Source organism: Lactuca serriola, chromosome 2, assembly GCF_051521515.1.
Source record: "Lactuca serriola cultivar US96UC23 chromosome 2, Lser_US96UC23_V15, whole genome shotgun sequence".
In the NCBI taxonomy this organism is placed as follows: Eukaryota; Viridiplantae; Streptophyta; class Magnoliopsida; order Asterales; family Asteraceae; genus Lactuca; species Lactuca serriola.
Genome location: NC_136409.1, coordinates 33,949,144 through 33,967,450, shown reverse-complemented (window position 1 = coordinate 33,967,450; position 18,307 = coordinate 33,949,144). Strand labels below are relative to the sequence as shown.

Here is an 18,307-nt window from a genome sequence, read left to right as displayed (position 1 = left end):
TGGAAGTGAAATGACTGAATTGTCCTTCACTTAACGGCCAAAAGCTAACGGAGTTAGCCGGAAGGACCAAATGTTAAAAGTTTTGAAACCACAAGGACCATCTGTGAGGTTTTTTGAACTTAGGGATTAAACTTGATATTTTCGAAAACCATAGGGACCATTTTTGAAGTTTTGTCTAAATTTATCATTGAAGACGCTCAAAGAAGGAGTTTATTTATAACATACTAGTTTATAACATGTGGAAACCACGATTACAAAATTAATTAAAATTTCATAGTGAAAACTCAAAATTATTAGTTAATTATTTTAAAATAAATTATTAATTAAGAGATATTTTTAATATATAAAATTATAATCGTTGATTCAAATAAATACGTGAAATTATATCACCTTATAATATTTATTAATTTTATTTTATTTTTTATTTTAATGTTATTGTTTTAATATAATTAGGGTGATAAATTTCAAATTTGAAATAGAAAATCAATAGATTATAAGTGACATGACATTAATTAGGAGACCTAATAAGATGACACATGACAAAAAAACTACTCTTTTATTAGTATAATAATTTATTATTATTTTTTTTATTGACCACTAAATCTCATTTACATATAACTTATTTGTTTTTTATAGACCAATGACGATACACTATAATATATTTTTGAGTGAGCAAATATACTTTTATGTTATGGGCAATTAAACTGCTATTTATTAATCATATTTCATTTTAGCCCATTAATTATATTTTATTTTAAATATGTTTTATTTATTTACTAATCAACTATTTCTATCAATTAATACATAATGACATTTTATTTATGAAACATAAATTTATAACGATTGTATATTCCTTTTAAATCTATTTTATAACTATGACGTATTAATTACTTCATATTAATTTTTTCAAACTGATGTATTGTAAAGTATTCCTTCGAAACAATCTATTGTAATATTTCTAATTATTTAAAATACGATGTGTTTAAAAAATAACTAACTAAAATGATGCGAATCTTGTAGAACATTTTAAATAGATATGAATAAATTAGCAAGGTATTGTAGTTATAAAGCTAAAAAAATTTCAAAAAAAAAAAAATTAGATTTTGTATTTTTTAAAATATTCTTTTTGAATCTGATAAAATACTATTTTGAGTTTGCTGAATATTTTTTCACTAGTTGGTTTTTTAGTTTGAAAAATACTTTTTTCTTTTACTAAGTGGACTTATTGGTTTTTCAAAATAATAAGTTTTTAAAAACGGAGATGCTCTTTAAAGCATTAGTCGACAATAGGAATGGCAACGGGGCGGGTTCGGGGCGGGGCATGGATTCCCAAACCCGCCCAGATAACTTTCGGGTATCTTATCGGGGCGCCCCATTGGGTTTCGGGTTTCCCCGTCGGGTTTCGGGTATCTTATCGGGTTTACAACAATTGATAACGAAATCTTTATTCTCTTTTAGGGTACCCCAATGTCTTATAAAATATACATGTTCTAGCAACTCTTTTAAATTAAAAACATGATGCATCACTTTAATAAAATAAACTGTATGTTATATTAAAAATTATTTGATTTAAGTTTTTTTTTTTAATACGTCAAAACACATAAAAATGATCATTAACACCAGATTGTTAATAACTAAAAAAATTGTCCACGATAAGTATTTTATATTTGAACGCGTACAATTAACAGCAAAATTTTTTGAACATATATATATATATATATATATATATATATATATATATATATATATATATATAATCGGGGCGGGACGGGACGGGGCGAAGATAACCCACTCCCTGCCCCAAACCCGATAACGACCCGTTACCCGACCCGAAATGATCGGGTTTCGGGTTTCCCCGTCAGGTTCGGGTTTTTTTGCCATCCCTAGTCGACAATGACTTGACAACACATGCACAAACAAGAAGGATCGTACGCATTCTTTGTAGCGAACACTCCTACACACATACCCACACTCCATTTATACATATAATCAACATCAGATAATGTTTCACCATCACAGCATACTCTAAAGTCTAAAGGTACACAGTTCTATGACATTAGCTCTTTTTGTTCTTTCGACTAGCCGCACTATACCTTCAATTTCCTGAAACCTTCAATGGCGTCTTCATCTTCATCATCTGCTATACCAACTAGAATATGGACACATGATGTATTCCTAAGCTTTAGGGGAGAAGACACTCGCAACAGCTTTGTAGATCATCTTTATACGGCTCTAGATCAAAGAGGAATAAACGTGTTCAAAGACGATCCGGCGCTCGATAAAGGGAAACCGATCTCCAAAGAGCTGCTGAAAGCCATTGAAGAATCAAAGTTTGCTGTGGTTGTTTTCTCTAAAAACTATGCGGACTCGTCATGGTGTTTGGATGAGCTTGTCAAAATCATGGAATGCCAAGATCAGATGGGACAGATGGTGTTACCGGTGTTCTATCACACAGATCCATCCGATGTGCGTGGAGTGAAAAGAGACTTCGATACTGCCTTTCAGAAACACGAGGGCAGGTTTAAGGGAGAGATGGACAGAGTGAACAATTGAAGGAAAGCTTTAGCTGCAGTTGCTGGTTTATCTGGCTGGCATATCAAGGAAACAGGCAATCATCAGTAAGTTTTCCTAGATCTGTTGCTTGACTTACTCTCAGGAACTTAGTCTTTCTGTAGTGGCGAATCTTGCTAGATCTGCAGCTTCAGTTACATACATGGACCTGTGGACATAGTTTATTATGTTTTATTAGAATATTGTGTCAAAAACGATAAGGATTTTGTTCAAAACCATTTATGATCCAGCTGTAGGATGGACTAATTTTTATTAACCAATTTAGTTCGGTTTCATCTATTTAGCATGCTAACCTTAATTTCAAACCTGTACAGGGGAGAATCTGCCATCGTCATCGAGATTGTGGAAAAGATCTTATATGGTACACGACCATGTGATATGGAGAAAAATTTAATTGGTATCAAGTCTCGTATAGAAGAATTATACTCATTATTGTGTATGAAAGCAAAAGAAGAGGTGCGCATGGTAGGGGTGTTGGGAATGGGAGGAATTGGTAAGACAACTATCGCCCAAGCTTTATTTCGAAGAATTTCTTGTATGTTTGAGGGTTGTAGCTTTCTTGAAGATGTCAAAGAAAATAGTTCTGGTAAAAAAGGTGTACGTGACTTACAAGAACAGATTCTAAGAGATACTCTAGTGACACGTCGCCATAATTTTCTGGAGGGTCCTGAGCATGGAGCCGATGTGATACGAAGACGACTTTGCAAAAAAAAGGTTCTTCTAGTTCTTGATGATGTGGATGATGTTGAGCAATTAGAGTTCCTAGCTGGAACACCTGATTGGTGGTTTGGTCCTGGAAGTAGGATCATTATAACCACTAGAGATGAACGTTTACTGTTAGATGCAAATGTCATTTACAGACCTGATTTTTTATGTAAGAGTGAAGCTGTAGAGCTCTTCTGTTGGCATGCTTTTCGGAAAAGTAGCCCTCCTGAAGGGTATGAGGAGCTCTCAGAACGTGTAATACGGTATGCCGGCTGCCTTCCTTTAGCCCTGAAAGTGCTAGGCGCATTCTTCCGTGGAGGACAAGTAAGTGTGTGGGAAAGTGCTTTAGATAGATTAGCTGAAGTACCAGATGGTAAGATTGTTGACAAACTGAAGTTAAGTTTTGATGGGCTGCATGTTCTTGAGAAACAAATATTCCTAGACATTGCATGTTTCTTCAAAGGGAAAGAGGTAGAACATGTAACTAGAGTACTGGATAGTTTTGGTTTTCACCCGGGGAAAGGGATTAGTGTTCTTATTGAAAAATGTCTTATAACCGATTATAATAAAAAGCTAGATATGCATGATCTCATACAGGAAATGGGTTGGCAAATAGTTCGTGAGAGTTTCGTGGATAGCAGGCTATGGAAACTTGATCAGATCCATGATTTCATCAAGGGAAAGAAGGTAAAATTATTTAGTGTCTTGAAAAAGTTGCTATCGTTGTTTCTATTCATTTATGTTTCTAGTGTCGCCTAGGTACATGAATTTAATCATAGCTAGTTCTTTGTAGCAGAAGCAAAAAGCAATTGAAGCGATAATGATGATGGACAATGAATACCTTGTTGATGACTATGATGGAAACTTGGCTACTAGTGCTGATGTTTTTGCACACATGAAAAATCTTCGGCTTCTTGATATTGATGGGAAATTCACTTCTAGCATACCTACATTTCTCCCTGACGAGTTGCGATGGCTTCGTTGGACTGAGTACCCATTCTTGACTCTGCCGTTAGCAGATAGGTGTAAGCTTGTTGGGCTTGAAATGGCCAAAGGAAACCTCAAATATTTATGGAAGGGGCAAAAGGTATTTGGCTTTCTATTTGTATTGATTATGAAACGACCTCAATATTAAGTTTTTTTTTTTTTTTTTTCAATTTTTGTTTTACTCGTCAGATTCTACCAAACTTGAAATTCGTTCACCTCGAATGGTTGCCCGGCCTCACATCATTTCCAGATGTATCTGGGGCCCCAAATATTGAGAGGTTAATCTTGTCAAACTGTGGGAAATTGGAGGAGGTTCACGAGTCTCTTGGATCTCACAGAAGGCTTGTTTACTTGGACATGAATGGTTGCAGGAGTCTCAAGTGTCTCCCATCCAGGCTTGAGATGGAATCCTTGGAGACTCTAATTCTCTCTGGATGTGAGAGTCTTGAAAGATTCCCAGAAGTCTCCCCATGTATGGCTAAACTATCCGAAATAAATCTTGATTCTTGCTCTAACATAAAGGAGTTGCCATCATCAATAAGATACTTGTCTGGATTAAGATTCTTAAGTCTCGCAAACTGTGTGAAGCTTAACAACATACCAAACTCAATTTGTGGCTTAAAATATCTCAAGTGCCTTCGTCTTCACAACTGCGTGAAATTGAAAAATCTTCCAAAGGAGCTTCAAAAAATGAAACTGTTAGAAGAGCTCTGGTTAGGATTTGATGACTTTAAAAGGCCAGAGACGTGTGTTGGTTTTCATAGTTTCAGAGGTTTGTTGTCCTTAAGAAAATTAGATCTCAGTGGGAGGCAAATTGGAGAGGAAAGTTTCCCTGAAAATCCTGATGCGTTTTCCTCCTTGGAAGAATTATATTTAAGTGGCAACTCTAAATTAGTCCGGTTACCATCATTCATTAGCCGTCTTTCTTGTCTTAAACGCCTGGAGTTGAATGAGTGCTGCAGACTTGAAAGTTTGTGTATGCTTCCATCAAGCATACAAGTGTTGAAGGCAAATGGTTGTACCTCATTGAGAAAGATTGGAGATCTATCAACGGAGGGTAAATGGTTGTACAAGATATGGCTAATTAATTGCCAGCAACTCTCAGAGGATGAAGAAAATCAAAGATACCTTCATAAGATGTTCCAACTATCTTTCATTAAGGTCTCTCTCTCTCTCTCTCTCTCTCTCTCTCTCTCTCTCTCTCTCTCTCTCTCTCTCTCTCTCTCTCTCTCTCTCTCTCTCTCTCCTTTTTAGGGCTAGATGAGCGCATTCATGTCGAGAATGAGTCCTGGTCCCACCATGTTTTAGCTTTTTGGGCAGAACAAAAACCACAAATTTTGTTCCATTGGCATCGTTCCCAACTAGCATCCATAATATATGATAATAACAGTCACCCCAATATCTTGGAAGCAACTTTTGTATTGTTTACGACAGAAACAATGCAAGCATGATGTTTTTTGTTGATTACAGAAATGTGCAGCTGTAAATCATCGTTTAAGTATTGCAATTCCTGGAAGCAAGATTCCAAGCTGGATCAAACAACAAAAGCGTGGGGACAGAATAGCTTTGAAGTTACCTCACAAATGGCATACCCGGGTGATGGGTTTTGTGGTGTCTGGTGTGTTTCGTGGGAGCTGGAAGTCGCATCTTGCTTGTCCTTGCATCACCTTCAGCATTGTAAGTGATGGAAACATGATTCCTAAGTCAGAGGTTGATTCTATGATGCTTACCACTGAAACAGACGAGAATAAGAATGTGTGGATTTGCTATATGCCGTTAGGTTTCTTTCAGCAGATGTATCAGGATCTTCAACCTGAAGATTGGTCTCTTATTGAAGGTAATCTTGACATTACTGTAATGTTAAGAAATGGCACACGATCCCTAAGATGTGGGGCACATATTATCTCCAAAGAAGATGTCCAACAGACTACAACTTGTATCTCTGATTACGGGAGCATGGTGCATTTTAATGATGAGGATCTTGGATATGATGAAAGTATCTCTGGAAACACTTATGTCTATGAAGAAAAGCTTGATGAGAAGAGCTTGATGCCTTTAAGAAGTAGAACCTCAACGAGTCGTCCCACAAAGGAAATATTCTGTATCGCACTGAGTTCCTCATGTGGTGGTATCTGATCCTTTTGTTCCAAGGCCACCTTTTTTTTCACGAATGGATCACTACTACGATAAGACCCGTTTAACTTACAATAACGAATAAATTACAATATTACCATTCATTAGTATTTAATATGTCTTCTTTTAAATTCAAATTTTAAATTTTAAATTTTAAATTTCAAATCTAAAATTTCAAATTTAAATAAATTTTTGTTTAAACTTTTTGTTTTTATACGGGTCTCACAACTAGTATTATAATAATAGTCATCAGATCCCAATATCTTCTAGGGAAATCTATAGAAAAAAGTCCTAAACTTTTGACAAAAGTTTTAAAAAAGTCCTAAATTATTATTTTTGAATAAAAAGACCAAAAAAAATGTTGGCTTTTTCCAGGAATGCTAACAACTTCTTTTCAAGAAAATAAAGTAAACAGGGGATAGAAGCTCAAAGTAGAGGAAGCTAAAATCAAAATGAGACAAACATACACAGGGCATAGGCAGAAAAACTGCAATGTTTCATACATAAAAATGGAAAAACTAGAGGAATGCATCTCTAACGGGGCATAAAGCCTTACAATTTAAACACTAAGAAATGCATGAAAATCGGAAACAAGCTAACTAAATGCCAAAGACCAGGAGAATCAACTTTCCACGTGCTTTGATTTATTCTTGTGCCTTTGATTTATTCTTGGACTAAAATTAACAAGTCTTGAATTATCTCAACACTTTCCCCCTTAATTCAAGACTTTTGTACCTTCTTGATTCCAATCAGCTCCTTCATCTCTTCATATTTTATTCTTCCCAACGGTTTTGTGAGGATATCTGCTTTCTGTTCTTTACCAGCCACATGACTAACTGTTATCTTTCCATTTTCAACACATTCTCTTATGAAATGATATCTTATGTCTATATGTTTGCTGCGTCCGTGGAACACCGGGTTCTTCATTAGCTCAAGTGCAGATTGGTTATCGACATGTAGTGCTACAGGTGGGACCTTTTGACCTGTAATTTCAGTGAGAAGGCGATGTAACCAGATACCTTGACAAGCTGCCATGGTGGCAGCTATAAACTCAGCTTCACAGGATGAGAGGGCCACTACCCTTTGCTTTTGAGATGCCCATGTGACCAAGTTTCCATTTACATAAAAAACCATTCCTCCGGTGCTTCTCCTGTCATTAACATCCTTGGCCAAGTCACTATCTGAGTACCCTGTAACTGTGATTTCTTTCTGTCCCCTTCTGTAGGTTAGCCCATGATCTAAGGTTCCTTTAATATACCTTAGAATTCCTTTGACTGCCTGTAAATGCTTTGTGGTTGGTCGCTCCATGAAGCGACTAACTACCCCAACTGCAAATAATAGATCAGGACGAGTATGTGTCAAATACCTTAGTCCTCCAACTATACTTCTGTATTCAGTGGGATTTACCAGGTCTCCATCGTCTCTTTGTAGCTTCAGTTTGTGCTCCATTGGTGTTTTTGTGGGATTGCAGTTCAACATCTGGGTCTTGATCAAAATGTTCTTTGCATAAGTTTCTTGCTTCAAGGTTATTCCAGCCTCACTTTGGCTCACTTCGATTCCCAAATAATAACTGAGCATGCCAAGATCACTCATCTCAAACTTGTTATTCATCTCTAGTTTGAACCTTGCCACATCATCTTGATTGCTTCCAGTCACCAAAAGATCGTCCACATACACACCTATTATCAAAATGTGACCTTCTTTCTTTCTTGTATAAACAGAGTGTTCTTGCTGGCGTCTAACACATCCCAGGCTCTTCAAATACTTATCCAAACAAGCATTCCAAGCTCTGGGTGCTTGTTTTAGCCCATAGAGAGCCTTTTTAAGTTTGTACACCATTCTTTCTTTCCCTTTTTTCTCGAAACCCTCAGGTTGGGTTACGTATACTTCCTCTTCTAAATTCCCATTCAGGAACGCTGATTTCACGTCAAGATGATGTACTTTCCAGCCATTTGAGCCTGCAAGAGCTAGGATAGTGCGTACCGTCTCAATTCGTGCAACGGGAGCAAAAACTTCCTCGTAGTCGATTCCCTGTTTTTGGACATAGCCCTTTGCTACGATTCTAGCCTTGTGCTTTATTATCTCCCCTGTTGGATCCCGTTTCACCTTGAAAACCCATTTTAGGCCAATTGGCTTTCGTCCGTTTGGCAGATTCACAAGGCTCCAAGTATTGTTCTTCTCAATCGATGACAACTCTGCCTTCATGGCATTCACCCACTTGACTCTTTTCTTGGCTTCTAGGTACGTGGTTGGTTCTTCGTCTTCACAAACCATCAATATTTGTTCTGTGGCATCATACAGATCTGTGAGTAGCCTGTAACGTTTGGGAGCACCGCCACCAGTTGAGCTTGAATTTGTACTTGAGGAATTTGGCGTAGATACAGACGAATTCGATGAAGTCGGAGAATTTGGTGTTGGCGGTGAGTTTGACGCATGTGGTGAATTTAACGGACTCTCATTTTGACCTGATTGGGAGCCCAATTGGTGATTAGTGGGCTGTGAGTCAATACCAGTCCAGTCCATATCGGAAGTTGGATCTTCTCCATCGGGTGTACCCGGAATTTCCCTATCTCCTTCGTTAGTCTCGCTTTCAGCGACTAATTGGTCATCATCAAAGTTGAAACCTTCAACTGTGAAAGTCAAACCTGGTATTGCTCGTATTTTTGTCGCCTTTTCCCACATCCATGCTTGATCTTCATGAAACACAACGTTCCTACTTATGTGAATCGACCCAGTGTCAGGGTCTAGCAATCTGTACGCCTTCGTTCCCCTCTCAATTCCCAAATGTACCACAGTCTTGCTTCTTTCTTCCAATTTCTTTAAATGGGTCTTAGTGATCATCATGTGCGCCAAGCACCCAAAAACCTTGAGGTGCCTAATTTGTGGTTTACGACCGGTCCACATCTCGTATGGCATTGATTCATTGAGAGCTTTGGTACTGATTCTGTTCAGGATGTGAACAGCATAGCTCACTGCTTCACCCCACAGTACATCTGGCATGCTCATCGTCTTCAGGTTGCATCTAACCATCTCCAGAATGGTTCTATTGCGTCTCTCTACAACGCCGTTTTGCTGTGGTGAAAACGGTGACGTGTAGTGACGTTCAAGCCCCGTTTCCTCACAATACTTTGTAAACTGGTTTGAGAGAAACTCACCTCCACGATCTGTTCTTAGTGTCTTTATCTTCTCACCCGTTTCTATCTCCACTTTTACCCTGAAGTTTTTGAAGAATTGAAAAGCCTCATCTTTCGTCTTTAGCAAGTACATCCACATGACTCTACTGTAGTCATCTACCAATAGCAAGAAGTATCGGTTCCTTGCGGGTGTGGGGGGTGATATAGGACCACATAAGTCCCCATGGACGAGCTCCAGTCTCCTCTGTGCTCTATAGCTTGTATGAGACGGATAGGGATTTCTTGACTGCTTCCCTACCATACAGCCGTCACAACGGTGTGAGGGGATTTCTATCTTGGACATACCTTCGACCAACTTCTTATCAGACATCTCTTTGAGTGCAGCAAAGTTTACATGTCCCAACCTCGCATGCCATAGCCATGTCGAATTGCTTAATTTCGCAATTAAACAATTTGTTCTGATCTCTTCCAATTCAATTTTGTAGAGGCGATTTAGGGATCGTCGGACCTTCATCAATAGTCGCTCGGTTGCATCATGGACCCATAGAAACGGCTCCTTGATTCTGATTTCGTCTCCTCCTTCAGACAACTGACCCAGACTTATGATGTTGTTACAGAGATCAGGTATATAATATACTTCCTGTAGCTTTCTTTGTTCTCCGTTTTTGCATTGAAAAACTATACTCCCCTTTCCTTCAATTCTAACTTTGGATTCATTCCCAAATCTTACATAGCCCTGGATTGCTGTGTTAAGATCATGAAATTTCCTTCTATCACCTGTCATGTGATTACTGGCCCCTGTGTCTAAATACCACAGGTTTGCTTGACTTGATTCATCTCCTTCTGTTTTCAATTTTTGGTTCATCTTTTCTTCATTCAGAAAAACTTCACATGTCTTTTCTTCTGTTTCAAGAGATGCCAACATGAGTGCAGGTTCGTCATCTTGTATTAGGTTGTTCTATTGAACTCTTTCACGCTTAGGATTCTTGCATTCGGCTGCGTAGTGTCCGAAATCTTGACAATTGTAACATTGGACTCCACTCTTGTCTTGATTACTGGGTGAGGCTCGGTTCTCATTCTTTTGGCATTGTGAACCACTTCTTCCGTGACCACCACCTCGACTGGCTTGATTATTACCTCTGCCCCGTCCTCTTCCTCTTCCACGTGAACCCCCCGTACCTGCTCTATTTCCTTTAAATTTAGAGCCATCTCCACCTTTCTTCTTATTTCTTTCTGTCCACTCTTGATGGGTCAACAAAAGTCTTTTTTCTTCTGTTTCACTATGGCCCTTCATCCTCTCCTCATGAGCTTTTAGTCTACCTATTACTTCTTCTGTGGACATTTCATCTAGATCCCCAAATTGCTCTAGAGTTGAGGCAATTTGCAGGAACTTAGATGACACGGCTCGCAATAACTTCTTTACTACATATGACTCTTCCACTGTGTCCCCCAATGCTCGTAAAGTGCTCACCACATTGCTTACCTTCACGACAAAGTCATCTACACTTTCAGATTCCTTCATGTTTAGGGCTTCAAACTCCGACTTCAAGGTTTGAATTTTCGCCACTTTCACTCGATCGGCTCCCATGAACATTATTTTGAGAGCATCCCATGCTTCCTTAGCCGTCTTCTTTTCAGCCAATTGCAGTAATAGGTCTTCAGGTATCCCTTGGTAGATTGCTGCTAGAGCCATCTTGTCCTTCTTTGTTTCTACAAGGGTGTTGGGGGTTCTTGGTTCAACAGCCTCCCATACGCCATGAGCCTGCATGTACACCTTCATTTTAATAGCCCACGCTGCATAGTTGCTTCGAGAAAGCATTGGGTAATGCAACGTGATCTGACCATCCTTCTCACCATTCCCTGACATTTCTTGTGGACGTGGCTGATATTTGGGCATGCACTAGATTCGCTCTGATACCAAATGTTGGCTTTTTCCAGGAATGCTAACAACTTCTTTTCAAGAAAATAAAGTAAACAGGGGATAGAAGCTCAAAGTAGAGGAAGCTAAAATCAGAGTGAGACAAACATACACAAGGCATAGGCAGAAAAACTGCAATGTTTCATACATAAAAATGGAAAAACTAGAGGAATGCATCTAACGGGGCATAAAGCCTTACAATTTAAACACTAAGAAATGCATGAAAATCGGAAACAAGCTAACTAAATGCCAAAGACCAGGAGAATCAACTTTCCACGTGCTTTGATTTATTCTTGTGCCTTTGATTTATTCTTGGACTAAAATTAACAAGTCTTGAATTATCTCAACAAAAAAACCGGTAAAATCCTTTAGCCCAATTTAACCTTTACAGCTGATCATTGCCTACGTGGCACTCCAAGGTGGCAACATTTGCATGACATGGCATCCACGTCAGCACCTTTCTTATTATTAAAAAATTCAAATTTTTTTTTTTAAATAAAGGGTGTAGGTTTACGTAACTCCCAGCTGATCTAGAGGCCTTAATTGAGGTTTATCCTTCACTTTTATATATATCTAATATAGGTTGCAACTTTTTTCTTTACAAAAACGATTGTAGAGGGGATCGAACCCGGGTGGTTATGTAACAAATACATCAGCCTTACCACTTGAGGTGGACACATTAAGAATTATTTATCCATCAGACCTATATATAATAGTATATGTTAAAGCTTTAAATATATTATTTTTATAATTATAATTATTATAAACATATGTCAATACATTTTTTTCAAAATTCGTTATATCAATATTAGTAAATATATAAATACATTATTTATATGTTTTTATAATTTAAAAAACGTTTTTATACCTTTTTTCCAATTAAATATATTTCTACTTATTTTTTCAAAATACTCATTATTATTAAATAAAATACGTATGAATACGTTTAGTTAGAAAAAAAATATAAAAACGAATTTAAAAATCATGTAATATTTTCACATACAATAATAATAATAATAATAATAATAAATAAATAAATAAATAAATAAATAAATATATTAAAAATTCAGAGGAAAATAAGTATATAAGTGTGATGTATAAAAATCACTTGGTGTTAAGCTAAATTGGTAATAACCTAGCTTGCTTCAGAGTTAGCCCATGTTCGACTCCTTTGGGACTTTTTCGAAGATTTCTTTATCTCCTGAGCAACGTTTTTTAATGTTTTTCATTGATTACAGAAATGTGCTGCTGTAAATCATCGTTTAAGTATTGCTATTCCTGGAAACAAGATTCCAAGCTGGATCAAACAAAAAAAGAATGGGTTCAAAATAGCTTTGAAGCAGGGCCGGTCCAGACGGTGGGCAACCCGGGCGACCGCCCAGGGCCCACAAATCCAGGGGGCCCAAATTTTTGGGCTATGTAGTGAATATATATAAAAAAATTATTACCAAAATGATTTTTAGGGCCTAAAGTTAGTTCAAACTCAAAATAGCTCAAAAATAAACAATTTGACTTATATGTTATTTTTAATTGAACGCGTCTATAGTGAAGAATAAATGATAATTTTTTTTAATTTTTATTATATTTGTCTTTAGGGGGCCATTTTTTTTCTTTTCGCCCTAGGCCCCATATATGTTTGGACCGGCCCTGCTTTGAAGTTACTTGACAAATGGCATACTCGGATTGCAGGTTTTGTGGTGTGTGGTGTGTTTCCAAGGTATTTTTCTTATCCACGCATCACCTTCAGCATTTTAAGTAATGGATTAGCAATGTCTATTCCTGAGTCGATGATTAGTATGATGTTTACCCCTGAAGAAGAAGAGCATAGCAATGTATGGATTAGCTATATGCCGTTGGGTTTCTTTCAGCAGATGTATCATGATCTTCAACCTGAAGATTGGTCTCATATTGAAGGTAATCTTAATATTACTGTAATGTTAGCAAATGGCACACCATCCCAGAGATGTGGGGCGCACGTTATCTACAAAGAAGATGTCCAACAGATTACAACTTGTATCTCTGATTACGGGAATATGGTGCATGTTGATGATGAGGATCTTGGATATAATGAAAGTATATTTGGAAACACTTACGTCTATGAAGAAAAGTTTGATGAGAAGAGCTTGATGCCTTTCAGAAGTAGAACCTCAATAAGGCGTCTCACGAAGCACATATGTATTCTGATGCCCTTAAGTGGCACGGTAGCTAGGGATAGTGATCTTTTTAATGATGATGAAGATGAGAATCTGTTTTTTCCAAAAGCTTGTCTGAAATGGTGTTGTTCCAAGGTTACCTCTTTTTTCACCGACAGATGTTTAGCATAATTCCCGGTCTTTGAAGATTACAGAATACATGCCTTGCACTAGGGGCCCAAAGTTACCCAAAGTCCTAATATGGCCATGCTGATCAGAAAATTGAAGCGATTCCAAATCCCCAAATCGAAGCTCCATGTATAGCCAGGGGCGTGGTGGAATAAAAAATTCAAAATCAGTTTCTTGGAAAGTTCTAATGGAACAACAATCAAATTGCTCATGTCTGAATACGTATTTGTTGCAAGCCTTCAAAATCAAAATCTTTTCTTGGAACTGAAACGTAATAATCTGCAAGCCTGCAAAATCTAATTATCAAAATCGTTTTTTTGGAACTTCTTCAATTTTCACATAATAATCAAGGAGGGGCAAGGCCAATTCACATGCAAGGAAAAAATTATGTGTGTAGTTTAATTGTGCTCTGATTTTAAGATTGAGATCGTTTTCTTGTATCTTGATTCTTTGTTTCTTAGACTATCAAGTTTGCGTATCAGGTTAATATGGTTTGTATCTCACTGATTTTTTGTGTGTATATCAGGATTAATTAGAAGTTTTGCTTGTTTAATAAGGACTTTCTCATTGTTGTTTGTAAGCTCAGATTTTTTTGTTTGTATGTTGTATCGAGAATCACCTTTGGGCTTTTGTGAGTTGTTCCATCCCCGAGTAAACAAAACTTCTTTATAGATACTATTGGCTTACTTTTCCACTGATACATGAAAAAACTTACGATGGTTAATAATTTTTTTTATTTGTTTGGGATTAGTAGAAAACTTAATGCAAACTGAATTTGACTTATGAAGATTTTAGAAAATGCTTTGTTTTATAAATATACTAGTTTATAACCCGTAGAAACCACGGTTACCAAATTAATTAAACTTTAATAGTAAAAACTCAAAATTATTAATCACTTATTTTAAATAAATTATTAATGAATAGATTTTTTTAGTATTATAAAATTATAATCATTGATTTAAATAAATATGTAAAATTATATCACTTTATAATTTGTATTAATTTTATTATAATTTTTATTCTAATGTTATTAATTTAATGTAATAAAAGTGAGAAAATTTAAAATATGAAATCTGAAATGGAGAATCAATAGGTTGACAAATGACATGTATTTATTAGGAGACATAATAAGGTGACAAATGACAAAAGAAAAATAAAATATGCATTAACTAGGTGTGAGACCCATGTATTACATGAGTTTAATTAAAAAAACAAATATAAAATTTTAACAATTTGAAAAGTTCGAATTTATAAGAAAAATGAGAAAAATTTGAATTATTAAAATTAATGAGACTTTAATGTATTGAATACATTAAATATATAAACTCTTTCTAATAAATACTTTACATATATATTACCTTACACATTAAATGTGAAATTTTAAATTAATAAAATGAAAAATACAATAAAATGACAAGTGGAAAATAGAAAATTTAAAAAATCTAGAAAATGTCATGTGTCCAAATGAATGATAAGAAGACATGTGCCAAAAAAAAAAACCTTCATTTATTATAGTAGATTATGATAACACATGTCAAAAGGAGAATAAAACTATTCTTTTATTAGAATAGGAAGATTTGGTGGTTGTATGTTTATAAGAACCATTCAAAATCTAGAAATTTATTGGATAACATTTCTTATATCGATATACTACCTCCTCCAGCTTAGCCTTTTAGTAATTAATAAAAAAAACTAAAATTATACTCTTAAAGCAAACACCATGAACGTAAAAATGAGATCTTCAATTTCTCCTTTGGTATTCGATATTCTTTTTTTCTTTCTATATTGGTCATTATGTTATCTTCTCATATGACATGTATGAGGCTGATACATAATTAAAGCTTATAGATTTTAGACTAATTGCAAGAAATTGTTAGCCAGCTAATTCAAGTTAGTTAAGAGTTTGTTAGCTCTAAGGTCATTTGAGTACGTTTACGTGATTAGGGTTATTTATTTTGTTTCTTGTTATTGTATATAAGTAGTGTGCTTGTATGATCAGATGGGTCAGATTGTGTTACCGGTGTTCTATCACACAGATCCATCCGATGTGCGTGGAGTGAAAAGAGACTTCGATACTGCCTTTCAGAAACACCAGGGCAGGTTTAAGGGAGAGATGGACAGAGTGAACAAGTGGAGGAAAGCTTTAGCTGCAGCTGCTGGTTTATCTGGCTGGCATATCAAGGAAACAGGCAACGATCAGTATGTTTTCCTAGATCCGTTGCTTCAATTACTCACAGGAACTTATGAACACAATTCTAGATCTTTCTATAGTGGCGAATCTTGCTAGATCTGCAGCTTCAGTTACATACATGGACCTGTGGACATAGTTTATTATGTTCTATTAGATTATTAACGATAAGGATTTTGTTCAAAACCATTTGTGATCCAGCTGTAGGATGGACTAATTTTTATTAACCAATTTAGTTCGTTTTCATCTATTTAGCATGCTAACCTTTCAAACCTGTACAGAGGAGAATCTGCCATCGTCATCGAGCTTGTGGAAAAGATCTTATATGGTACACGACCATGTGATATGGAGAAAAATTTAATTGGTATCAAGTCTCGTATAGAAGAATTATATTCATTATTGTGTATAGAAGCAGCAAAAAAGGTGCGCTTTATAGGGATATTGGGAATGGGAGGAATTGGTAAGACAACTATCGCTCAAGCTTTATTTCCAAGAATTGCTCATAAGTTTGAGGGTTGTAGCTTTGTTGAAGATGTCCGAGAACATAGTTCTGGTAAAAAAGGTGTACGTGACTTAGAAGAATAGATTCTAAGAGATACTCTAGTGACACATCGCCATAATTTTCTGAAGGGTCCTAAGCATGGAGCCGATGTGATACGATGACGACTTTGCAAAAAAAAGGTTCTTCTAGTTCTTGATGACGTAGATGATGTTGAGCAATTAGAGTTCCTAGCCAGAACACATAAATGGTTTGGTCCTGGAAGTAGAATCATTATAACCACTAGAGACGAGCATCTTCTATCAGATGTGAATGCCATCTACAGGCCTGATTTTTTAAGTAAGAATGAAGCTGCTGAGCTCTTCTGTTGGCATGCTTTTCGGAAAAGTAGCCCTCCTGAGGGGTATGAGAAGCTTTCAGAACGTGTAATACCGTATTCCGGCTGCCTTCCTTTAGCCCTGAAAGTTTTAGGCACATTCTTCCGTGGAGGAGAAGTAAGTGTGTGGGAAAGTGCGTTAGATAGATTAGCCGATGTACCAGATGGTAAGATTCTTCACAAACTGAAGTTAAGTTTTGATGGGCTGCATGTTCTTGAGAAAAAAATATTCCTAGACATTGCATGTTTCTTCAAGGGGAAAGAAGTATAACACGTAACTAGAGTACTCGATAGTTTTGGTTTTCACCCGGGGAAAGGGATTAGTGTTCTTATTGAAAAATGTCTTATAACCGTTTATAATAAAAAGCTAGATATGCATGATCTCATACAGGAAATGGGTTGGCAAATAGTTCGTGAGAGTTTCCTGGATAGCAGGCTATGGAAACTTGATCAGATCCATGATTTCATCAAGGGAAAGAAGGTAAAATTATTTAGTTTCTTGAAAAAGTTGCTTTCGTTGTTTCTATTCATTTATGTTTCTAGTGTCACCTAGGTACTGTTGAAGACTCATTCAAAGTTTCTCAGGAAAATAATAACTCTCGTGACTGGCTTAGTAACTGCTAGAAGTCTACTATTTCCAGCTTTTACTTTTCAGTTGTAAAACTCTACTATTTATAGCTGCCTTCTGTTCTCTTTTTGTTCATCAATAATATCACGAAAGTTCTCCTGCACTTCTTTTTCATTCTATTAAGATCCAACATTGTGGTATCAGAGCTTGGTCTCTTATCCAAATGGCACAAAATAGCAGCAGCACTATTAGCATGTCACAACCACAGATTCCTGTCTTCAAAGGGGAGTCCTATGAATTCTGGAGCACCAAAATGAAGACCCTTTTCAAGTCACAAGACTTATGGGAATTTGTTGAAGCAGGTTATACAGAGACAAGTGCAGATGAAGCCCGTCAAAAAGATAATCAGAAGAAAGATGCTAAAGCCTTGTTCTTTATTCAACAGGCAATAGATGAGACCATCTTTCCTAGAATTACTGCAGGAGTCACATCAAAGGAAGCTTGGGATATTCTCAAGACTGAATACCAAGGATCAGCCAATGTTTTTACAGTCAAATTGCAATCCTTGAGAAGACAGTTCGAGACTTTAAACATGAAGCCAAATGAAGCAGTACAAGAATATCTAGCAAAAGCAGCATCCATAGTGACACAGATGCGTGCCTATGGAGACAAGATTTCTGATGAAATTGTGGTGGCCAAAGTTCTCAGGAGTTTACCAGTGAAGTTCGATCACGTGGTGGCAGCAATCGAAGAATCAAAGGACTTGAAGACTTTTACCTTTCATGAGTTAATGGGGTCACTACAAGCGCATGAGGCAAGAATCAACAGGAGCCACACACAAGAAGAAGAACAAGCCTTTCAGATCCAAGGGGAGCAAAACAGATTTTATGGCGGTAGAGGAAGAGCA

General features: G+C 36.6%; 4 protein-coding genes and 1 long non-coding RNA gene across 5 annotated transcripts; 3 read left to right on the top strand and 2 right to left on the bottom strand.

Annotated features, from left to right (window-relative positions):
• Positions 1 to 1,955: 1,955 nt before the first annotated feature.
• LOC145086128 (uncharacterized) lies at positions 1,956 to 4,235 on the bottom strand. The gene is made up of 2 exons (XR_013700302.1): positions 4,118 to 4,235; positions 1,956 to 2,719 (listed from the first exon to the last, which is right to left on the bottom strand). It is a non-coding gene; the product is annotated as an uncharacterized LOC145086128 (long non-coding RNA).
• LOC145086127 (TMV resistance protein N-like) lies at positions 2,482 to 6,511 on the top strand. Its single transcript, XM_079023862.1, has 5 exons — positions 2,482 to 2,618; positions 2,886 to 3,963; positions 4,073 to 4,363; positions 4,453 to 5,424; positions 5,734 to 6,511. Exons 2-5 carry the CDS (start codon positions 2,950 to 2,952, stop codon positions 6,397 to 6,399), a joined length of 2,943 nt encoding a protein of 980 aa, XP_078879988.1. The 5' UTR covers positions 2,482 to 2,618; positions 2,886 to 2,949; the 3' UTR covers positions 6,400 to 6,511.
• A 3,977-nt stretch (positions 6,512 to 10,488) lies between these two features.
• Positions 10,489 to 11,397, bottom strand: LOC145089154 (uncharacterized). Its single transcript, XM_079027634.1, has one exon. It carries the CDS (start codon positions 11,395 to 11,397, stop codon positions 10,489 to 10,491), a length of 909 nt encoding a protein of 302 aa, XP_078883760.1.
• Positions 11,398 to 15,768: 4,371 nt separating this feature from the next.
• Positions 15,769 to 17,003, top strand: LOC145086126 (disease resistance protein RPV1-like). The gene is made up of 2 exons (XM_079023861.1): positions 15,769 to 15,968; positions 16,239 to 17,003. Exons 1-2 carry the CDS (start codon positions 15,769 to 15,771, stop codon positions 16,540 to 16,542), a joined length of 504 nt encoding a protein of 167 aa, XP_078879987.1. The 3' UTR covers positions 16,543 to 17,003.
• Positions 16,617 to 17,456, top strand: LOC145089153 (disease resistance protein Roq1-like). Its single transcript, XM_079027632.1, has 4 exons — positions 16,617 to 16,638; positions 16,682 to 17,097; positions 17,200 to 17,313; positions 17,376 to 17,456. The coding sequence occupies exons 1-4, from the start codon at positions 16,617 to 16,619 to the stop codon at positions 17,454 to 17,456; spliced, it is 633 nt and encodes a 210-aa protein (XP_078883758.1).
• Positions 17,457 to 18,307: the final 851 nt, after the last annotated feature.